General features: G+C 34.3%; 1 protein-coding gene across 3 annotated transcripts in view; it reads right to left on the reverse strand.

The window, feature by feature from the left end:
* LOC125660706 (tyrosine-protein kinase Fer-like) overlaps positions 1-10,749 on the reverse strand; it is a 39,441-nt gene extending 28,692 nt beyond the window's left edge. Inside the window, exons 1-4 of one of the 3 annotated variants that reach the window (XM_056147182.1) lie at positions 10,590-10,749; positions 1,294-1,507; positions 572-745; positions 33-129 (exon numbers count right to left, since the gene is read on the reverse strand). In XM_056147182.1, the coding sequence (XP_056003157.1) occupies positions 33-129; positions 572-745; positions 1,294-1,506 (484 nt within the window). In that variant the 5' untranslated portion in view covers position 1,507; positions 10,590-10,749. Of the gene's footprint in view, positions 1-32; positions 130-571; positions 746-1,293; positions 1,508-2,503; positions 2,672-10,589 lie in introns of those variants that run through there. The other 2 variants (XM_056147181.1, XM_056147183.1) reach the window with 2 other exon arrangements.
* Positions 10,750-11,020: the final 271 nt, after the last annotated feature.

Consider the following 11,020-nt stretch of genomic DNA (forward strand, 5'->3'; position numbering starts at 1 on the left):
ATAGGGCGATATAAAGTGATAATACCCCTGACCTTTGGATTTAAGGTCGTTGTACTTGGCTTCGTCTGTGGAGAGTCTCATCACACACCGGCCGTACTCCTGCTTGTTCTTCTGAACCTCCTCCTGAACCTGTCAACGATATCAACAGTAGAAATGGTTGTCATTTCATATTCATCACGTGCAGTGAGAAATCCCCTTGCTGAAATAATGTAGCCCGCTCCGATATTTTTTAATCCCGAAAACAGCAGAATAAAATAAAAATCAGATCAGGCTACATTATTGCAGCTAGGAATCCCCCTAAACTCCAGCATACTACATCATTATCTGCAATGATACATCATCGTCACGTTTTTAAGACTCTCTGTCAACAAATCAATATTTTCAGTAATGTCAATACAGCAATATTTTCAGTTCAGTCAATACATTAATATTTTCAATGTTGATAAACTATCTAAACTTTATTGAAATCTGTTTCATTACATCGCCATTTTCAGTCTAGATATGTTATCTAAACCTTATTGAACTTTGTTTCATTGCATTGCCATTTTCAGTCTAGATATGTTATCTAAACCTTATTGAACTCTGCTTCTAGACGACTCCGTTCATCTATGTAAAACTTCCGGGTCTCTTTCTTCTTGGTGATGAGATCGTTGAGGCGAGACAGCGTCTCTGACTCCATCTTCTGTGCGCTCTGTTTGATGTGCTGTAACAGTTTGTCTGTCTGCTGAAGAACCACATCCCAGGCCTGTCAATCAAAAGTAGCAACCAATCATATTGCAGGTTCCATAAACAGTAACCAATCATAATGCTTATAAACATTTCATACAACCAATCATATTGCAATTTCCATAAAGAGTAACCAATCATAATGCTTATAAACATTTCATACAACCAATCATACAACCATAATGCTTATAAACATTTCATACAACCAATCATATTGCACGTTCCATAAACAGTAACAAATCATAATGCTTGCAAACATTTCATGTACCCATGGATTGTTAAAAATCACACAATTACTTTACTGACATTCTGAACTGAATTTGAAATAAAATCTCAAAAAGAATTTTATTGACTTACAAATATTAGTATTTCTTGAATTAGATCAATTTGACTAAAGTATATTCTCAGTTTATAATCACAGTGTCTTCACATTAAATGCCAGCATGAAAGAACTCTGACGTTATTGAATATGTGCAGTCTGACAAACGATATCTCATGTGTCTAGTGAATATAGCAGGTCATGAAATATAAACAACAATAATTAACGTCAAAACATATCCTAGTGACCTGGAAAACAGCTAGCATTGGCTGGAATTCCGGACACGTGAATTTCTGGGCTTCTTTGACCAATCCAGAGAGTGCGTCTGCATAGTTACGATCGCTCTTGACCCGGATGTGTAGACAGCGTTTCATCACCTCCAACAGCCGGATTTCATGCTCCTGGATTCGCTGCAGAACCTCATGGGATTTCTTTCCCTGGAACTCAGTCCCAAATCCCATGCTAAAAATAGAAATGCTAAAAGTAGAAACATGTTTTAAATCTAAACTAGTACATATGTGTTTTATTTTTGGCATCAACAAAAGTGTTGATAAATTAAAAATGCTGACAATAAAAATATAATCATTACTTTTTTTTTCTGTATTAGATACATCTGATTAAAGTATACAGACCTATATTCTATATATTATGATATAGGCCTGTACTACAGTCAGATTGTATCAGATAGAAACGTATTCTCTCGATAAGATATGCATAAGATAATAAACAAGAAAGATATACATTATATAACACTTTCTTCTTTAAAACCTTGGACATATTTCTTCAAATCAAGGTCAGGGAAGTGTTTTATGCTTCTTGGCGCTCCATTCTCCTCCTACGCATTTTTTGCAACTTTTTGCACCTGCAGGTTTCGCTTTTACTGACCACACATCAACACCCACCATGGATCAACTATCTTGTAAGCCTATTACCTGGTTTCAATTCTAAATATACCTGTCAGGCTGTGTACAGATGCCTGTGTGTATATTCCACGGACCACCTCCCTCCTCTACCCACCCCCCCCCCTCCACCCAACCCTCCTCTTTTCTCCTATTCCTAATGAAACTTCTTTTTGCTGCCAGGTTTAAAAGTTACATGTTCACAAAACTTTTCTTTTTCAAGTACAGTAAATCTATTCTTAAGAAATATAATATTGTGAATGGACCAGATGCGCAAAAATAGATAAAAATTATTCAACAGTAAAAATCTCCAAATTTACAGAATGTAGGGATACGATGCTCTACTTATCACAATCATCCCTATTTTACAAGTACACTGCACATCTCCTAAACAACCATCCTTATTTTTACTAGAGACAAGTGTACAAATTTATACAGTGCACGTACATGGATAAAATGCCTATAATGTAAATATAGCAACAGATCAAATAAATCTACTCGAAACAACACGAAACAACATTTAAATGCATGCACTTTCACTTATAAAAAATGCACATACCTCCACCCCTGTCCCATGACTTGTAAATAAGTGCTTACTTATATATGAATGGTGGTCCTGTCTCCAATTAACACTATCATACATATTACATCAATAACAACTACACTCTATTTCCAGCCTATTCAACATCCTGCCTGGCATGCATATGTACAGTAGCCACAGGAGGACATTAACTAATCATCAATGATTGAAGAAATTTTCGTACTTTTCCCATTAAATACTAAGATGTTGACAGAGACTAATTTAGACTATATTCACGGTACCGCAATTTATTTATCCTCTAGAAAAAAGTTCCCTCCAATCATTTCATTTTTCCAATCATTGAGTGAAATTAGTCCCCATCAGGCTTAAAAAGAGATAGAGACAATATTTTTATAGATCTTTTCAATCATGATTCCTTTCATTTGCTCCAGATTCAAGATTTGTTGTTAATTGTAATTTTCCGTTAATCTACATGGGTTATGAAAATGCTTTTAATTTTTTTTATCAGGGACTTTGACCCCTAGAACTTACTAGTGGGGCTCTGTCCAGCCCCTGAAAGTCCAAGATTTATTTGTCCTAATTCCTAAAAACGTTACAAACAAACGTATTGCACATGAATTTCACTTGAATTGCTGTTCACACGAAATTCTTGTGAAATTTCACATGAATAACATTTCCCATGAAATTCTTGTTAAATTTAATACATGTATATGAAATGTTCACATGAATTTAACATGAACAGCAGTTCACATGAAATTAATGTGAGGCACATTCACCCTAAAACCTTCATTATTCCCTGGTTATAGATTAAATGAACTAAAAAATATATCCTTTTAAAATCTCACGAAAAACAAAGGGGAAGACTCTACATGCAGCTATTACAGCAACAATGTGTCCTTTTGAGTCAAAGGAAATGGAATTCAAACTTTATCTGAAAAACAAACCCAACAAAACTGGGGCTTTACAACACACTCTAGCTATATCAGTATTTAATGTATGAATGTGAAACATTGTGTCCCATGATGATCTGGGTTAGAATAGCTAGGTTCTCAGTACCCTTTTCTTGTCATAAGAGGTGACTAAATGGGATGGTCATTCAGATGAGACCGTTAAAAAAAAACCGAGGCCCCGTGTAATGGCCATAAGCGCCGATCATGGGCCTAAATTTTCCAGCTCATCATCAGCAACGGTGACATCTCCATATTGAGTAAAAGATTCTCTAGAGGGACAATACACAATATACAATAAATCATTGAAATATGGAAAATGAATACAGGGACACTGATGTGTCCCCAGCTTGATGAGAAATGGCAGGAAAACCTACAAACCTCAGAATTACTATACAGATCAGACTGAAGCCTTCTAGGTATAGAAGGTGGAAATTCATAGGACACATCCTCAGAAAAGACCACAACAATGATTGCAACATAGCTCTTTCTCGGACACCAGAAGGCAAAAGAAAGAGACTGAGTACCTCTGGAGAGGAATGGAGTCAGGAGAAGGAGAAGATGGGGAACGGGTGGTTTTCCTTGGGCTGAGGCGAGGGTTGTGGCTGTGAACATAGATGTTTTCTAATGTAGTTTTCAAATTTCACTAATTAAATGTTCATTAGAATATAATAAAATCATGAACATCATAACTTCTCACTGCAACAAAGTGCTTTACTGACTAAAATTGGAGCATTTAAAAAGGTTAACTACGTACCAATTGTAATGTTAAAGCAAACTAGCATGACACCGCACCATGCCCTTTTTGGCTGGCGCCACGCCCTTTTTAATTGTGCCATGCCCTTTTCTCTCTATAAATTTTTTAAAAATATTTGTTAATATAAACAACTGTTCTTTATTTCACAAGGTTGATTGAAGAGTTTAAAATCAAGGCAGCAGGTATTAACTTTTAAAGAGGCTAAATGATTATTCTATTACTATCATAGTATGATACAACGAAAGTGCCCCAAAATTGTCTTGCCGCGACGAAAAGTGCCCTTTTGAACATATGATATGTGTGCCCTCTCTAGATCCTAGACTTAACACTAAATTGTAATGGTAATAAAATTAATGTTAAATGATGCACCTTAGTATTACCTTTTATATGTTTTACCTCCCTGATCCCTATAACTATTTGAATTAAAATTTTCATCTGAAATTGATCTTTTGATCTCATCCCCAAACACAATCGTGGGTCAAGTGCAGTGCATGTGTGTATCATTTCCACAAAACTACATAAAATACCAAATGGATATAGATCTAACATTATGAACATCATGAGTACTATCACACTAATACAGAATTTAAACACTCATCAATCTCCAAAACAAAAATGGCAATATGTTAATGACTCTCGTTTTTAGAATCAGGAAGGAAAAAGTGTATTTTCAAACTACTATTAAATACAAGCCTTGTGGAATTGCTTATCTACGATTATTCAGCACATCTTGTTTTTAGTTCTAACTGGTTAACATCCTACAAAACAACTACTTACATTTCATCTGCATTATAACCCACAATAACCTACAGTTTTTAATGATAGAATTCTATTTCCAACATCACACTGGTCATGTTTAATGAATCAGATCTGATTTCTTTGCCACCGATGTAACAGCAAAAGCATAGTTTCTCAGAAAACTATCAAAATGTCAGAAAATTGAACTTTGATTCTAAGAAAAACGATATTCATCAAACATTAATATACAACATGCATCATTTTCATTTTGAGAATGTCTTGGTGTCTATGCTGAAGTTTAGACATATTTATCAAAAGATTTATATATGCGTATTGTTTACAATTGCAGCGCGTTCATGAGAAAATGGCTACCATTATAATTTGTAAAGATATCAAAAGCGAAAACAATGGAAATGTAAACATCCAGTGATGTTTAAAAATACTTTTGATATAATGATAATATAATTATAATATCCAATGCATACTGTCACTAGCGGACATTTCTCACCTCTAGAGGCATAAATTTGACAGTTTCGGATTTTCGGATAGGGTTGAAACAATACGTCCCCTTCACAATACGATACATATTGCAATATTTATGATTGCATGATTCAATATTTTCAATACAATACAATTTACAGAAGAAACCAACAATATCATTGAAGAAAAATTTGATTAGACCAAGATTCACAATCATAATTTTAAAAGCAAAATGTTTCCAAACTCGTCTGCCAAACAGTAAGATGCCTGTTGGATCAGTAATCTGTAGTTTAATCAGATAAAATTCATTGTTATTTTCATCAAACTCGAGGCAAAGAACGGTCTGAGCGTTATTTTACGCTAATTTGTCCCTCATGCAGGTAAAAATAACAAGTACGGACCGAGCCTGATGTTTTTTACTGAACCCGTTTGTAGTAAACGTATCAAACCGAAAATCCAGGCAATGAATCGAACATTGATATGAATCAAGCATTAATATGGAACAGAATTCATATTTCAATGAATCGTTACAACCTAGTTTCAGAGATCGTCAGCAAATATTACCCTTTGAATAATTGACTCCACTCCATTCCAACTTCGCCCTACCCCATACAAATGTTACGCTAATGTCTCCCACCATACAAATGTTACGCTAATGTCTCCCACCATACAAATGTTACGCTGCCATCTCCCCCCACAAAAATGTTACGCTGCCGTCTCCCCCATACAAATGTTACGCTGCCATCTCCCCCATACAAATGTTACGCTGTCGTCTCCCCCATACCAATGTTACACTGCCGTCTCCCCCCATACACATATTACGCTGCCGTCTCCCCCCATACCAATGTTACGCTGCCGTCTCCCCTCATACAAATGTTACCCTACTGTCCCCATCAAGTTTTAATCCCGTTTTAAACTTGTGAAATAAAGTGCATAAAAAAAAAATATTCAAAGGAAAAAAAAACCCATTTCCCCCTGTAGTGAGAAGAATTTCCTTCTGATATGACTGATAATAGTGTGGTTTTAGATCGGAAGGCTATATAGTCTTATCTGCAATACGTGTCCTGGGAGAGAAAAAAAAATAAAATATACTGCAACAGATTTCTCTGACAGAAAAATTGAAAATCTCAGTAGGCATGTGTTATCACAATTAAAAACTTGTGTTCTACCCCAATACGCCAGTTTCAAAATAAGAGCTCTCCTGTGTAGGAGGTATATTTAGAACTTAATTGAGTGCTTAAGTGGGACAGAGTGAACCTACAGTCAGTGAGGAAGATGATAAAATGTATTAATAGTAGCTTCTTTTTAAATATGTAAATGTAGGAAATACAAAATACTATCGAAAGAAATATGTTTTACTAAAGCAGAAACAAAAAAACAATATCATATTTGAAAGTAATATTCTGGATATGATATCTACGACCAACGAAATTACGTGATATAATAAGAATTCCATGTATTTAATTACTCCTTGAAAACTTATCACTTACTTAGTTTGTGTATCAGTTGAATTCAGGTGATGAAACAGCGTATGAGAAAAATACTGAGTACATTTACTTATGCAGTGATGAATATTCGTCCCACTCCCGCATGTAAACACATTGTTTACGCCTTACTATGTACGAGAGTTCTTCAAAGGGAAATAACTCAAAACCAGCCTATTCCCCCATCCCCCAAAGAATACCATACACAGGCCCTTAAATGTACAAATTTAGATGGACCAGTCCCAGAGAGCTTTAATTCTGCAGCTCAAACAGAACAATTTATACTTCCTTTAAATCTTGACTAAAATGAGATCGTATCTTTAATTATCATCTTCTTTTGACAACTGGGATAAAATGAAAACTTCAAGGACACTTGAACACATTTAACATCCTGGTTAAATAAACAAAACAAATACAACATAATGATGCTAAATGCTATCATGTAAACACATTCCAATGTCCAATATTCTTGCTGTGTAATCTTACAATGAAAGCACAGCATTCTATTTTATCAAATAAATCATAGTATATCAAATATATATATATATATATATATATATATATATATATTAAAAGAAATAGAATAAACTCCTGAGGATTATAAAATGAAAGCGCTTGCGTTAAATTTTTAACTTTGTGTACTGTTTATTCTATTTCTTTTAATATTTTATACCGGACACTGTGATTTTTTTAAAAACACAATTTGGATATATATATATATATATATATATAGAGAGAGAGAGAGAGAGAGAGAGAGAGAGAGAGAGAGAGAGAGAGAGAGATGTTCCAAGAACTACCTTTACACACACTTTGTGTGTTTTTCAAATCACATACATAGGACTGCAAGTTCTAACACGATGGATGTGTTCACAAATTTTATTATACTATCAAATATGTAGTATCAAACTCTATCAAAAACCTTCAAAAGAAATTTTCAGACTACTTCCTCCTTTGCGTTTGTCAAAGGAAATTAAAGTCCAGACTGAAATAAGCAAAGCACGCAAAGAAACATGAAATACTAATACAGTATCAAATCTGTTTATAATATCAAATGAAATAGTAATATCTGCATGTAAATAGAGCACTTTGCTATCATAAATTTGTGTTACATCGTCAAAATATTATTTGTTTTTGTTAAAAACAAATGTCTCCCCAGTGCCAAAAAGCTCCAATTTACACCCTACCCTTCCCATTAACGTCCTGCATGATATGGAGAAGAAAGCATGATCATGCATGAACATAACATTAATTTATAAACTGCACTTTGTGCATTGAGGAAAAAGATGGAGAAAAGATTCAACATCAATGTGACCAATGTCATTGTTGTACATAAACTGTTTTAAAATATGCTGAAGTACCAGTACTTAGAAAGTGAAAATACACTTGTCATGCTTGTAAATGTGTGAAAAAGAGCTATATTTAACACTTCTCTTTGATCCACTGTAAATTGCAGGAAAATATTACATCCCTGGGTCAGAAAAATGTGGACATCATTAGATGATAAGAAAGTACTGTACAAATTTTAAATCTGAAAGTTATCCAATAAGCGATATAGCAAAAGTGTTCACACATTATTTTACATCATCCACCCCTCGTAGATCCACTATATTAAACTTTTAGGAAAATAATTGGATCTTCCTGTCCCAAATGACAATGAACCATTGTACAAAGTTTCAAGTACATGTATATCAAATAAGCCAATAAGCCATATAGGAGTAGAACTATTCTAAAGATTTTGTGACAGATTGACAGAAAGTACAAAAACAATGTCTCCCCCTGGATGAGACATAATTCCAACATTAGGCCAATTCAACTTAATTAGTAGATTATCATCTGGGGTCACACAAAAATATGGGGCGGGTGGGAGAATTCTATTTTTAAATTTCTATTTCATGAGAAAAACCAATTAATGACAAAAGGCATCACACAAAGTGTTAATCAAGTTAACATTCAAAGAATCCTTGGTACAAGATATAAAACCAACATTCTGTGACTTAAATCATTCACTCATGTCACTGGGAAGCAAGTTTGTTTGAAATCGTAATTTTTGCAAAAATAAAAATATCAGGGCGGGCCATTTTATGAGGGGCGGGCGGGGATGATAATCTATCAATTAATTTTAATTGGCCTTAATCAGGAAACAGCATTTCATTGAAATGGAAACTAAAAGTAGACCAAGTAGATTACATAGATAAATAGACACAAAGTTTGTAGTACTACATGTAGTAACAACATCACGGAATCACAACCACGACTTTCACACTTGCAATGCCAAGAGCCAGACAAGCCATCACTCGCTACTTATTACAAAAAATAATCAGCATCTGTTGTGACTGGGGTTCAAACACTTGACCTACCTCTACAAGCCGAGCTACAGTGATGGGTGATAATCTTATCACTCTAAAATGGCTAAAAGGAAGTAAAATCACAGACACTAAAAGCATGTTTAAAGTATAATTGTGTTGTTTATATGTACCGTTTTTAAAACTTTGTTGTAATTAAATGCAGGGTAAAGAAAAAAATACTACCAATCATATCTATAGGGCTTACTATGTTTACCTGGACAAGCTTTTAAAATACAGGTGAAATATGGATCCAAAGGAATTGCTGTTTTGTTTTTTTTTAACATGTTTACAGATGAATGAACAAGGATGTTTTAAACTTTCAATATTATGAAACAGAAAATATATATCGGTAAATAAATGGCATATATATCACAACGATTTTTTTCCTTATATAACTGGTACTGATAAATGGCACCATTTCCAATGCCAAAAACCATTAATTTTCCCCCAATTTTGAGACTAAAAATTCCCAATTTACTACTTCTTGTTTTGTAGAACTCTTTTTTCTTTTCTCTTAGTTGAAATCATTTGCCGATACATTGGTAGAAAATTCCCAATTAGTTCAATTTTGACGCTATTTTTTCCAATTGAATGGGTACCGGTACCAGTACCAATGGGTAGAAAAAACTCGCTCTATCATTTCTAATATCTAAATATTTCAAAATCTGTAGTGCCCTTCATCATATTCAAACAAAGTAAACTTTAACTTCCAATTTGCTTAAACTAAAGCTTGGAAATGAAAGATTGATTCAGTGCAATGATCCAATAGAAAAATAATTTAATTGTAATCCAGAATTCAAGACCCAAAATAAGCTTATTTTGATAAAACAATAATGAAACCACATGACGCTCTTACTGTCAAAGTAATTTATAGATAAATGGAGCTCACTTTATCATTATGCACTACAGTTTAACAAACATGCATATGGTGAAGAAATGTACTCATTAGGTAAATACCACAGACATTTGATATTGATCTATGTCATTTACATGATGTGTCCAGCCTGAGTGACCACTGAATGAATGAAATTCCATTGACTCCCATGACTCATTTACTTGTACTACATAATATACCTGTATCGGTGTATGTGTGCACTTAAAAAAAAATGACATTCCAACATGTGTGTGCATACGACGTTTATATTTACAAGCCACATATTCACTATGCACATATTCAGTCCCAGTACTGATCAAAACATCTAACGAATTAATTCCATCAATCACTAATAACTAGAACAGACTGCACACCAACAGAACAACATCACCAGCTAAACGGGGTGTGTGCACGGGTGCATGTACACAATCCACAAAAACTGTATTGTCTCTTACATTCGCTCTCATCTCTACACTTACGCTCTCACGTGGGCTGTTTGCTGTCTGCTCGGATCCTTATATTTACATAATGACCTAAGCAATCACTGAATCAATCAGTTTTATAAGAAAACCGCTGCTTTTCCTATCGGAGCTTCCGCTTTCCCTATTTTGTGCTGTGATGTCATCAGTTTTCGCGTAGTTTTCGGAACATTTCTAAATTATATCTCTCTGGGAATATTGAACCCGATGTACTTTTTCTCCGCCAATGTGTATTCAAAGCTGCCCCTCCCATCCCAGGAATGTCACGGGTATGACAATTAAAACAATGAATTATGAATAAAGATTTAGGTTCTTTATTTTAGACATAATTTTTGTTTTTGAAAAGCTTTTCGTCATGATTAAAAAGGTTATTCTTGTCAATAGCATTAGAAAAATTATGTTTGCATGAATCAAAATGGAAACTTTGTCAG

Source organism: Ostrea edulis, chromosome 8 (assembly GCF_947568905.1).
Source record: "Ostrea edulis chromosome 8, xbOstEdul1.1, whole genome shotgun sequence".
Taxonomy (NCBI): Eukaryota; Metazoa; Mollusca; class Bivalvia; order Ostreida; family Ostreidae; genus Ostrea; species Ostrea edulis.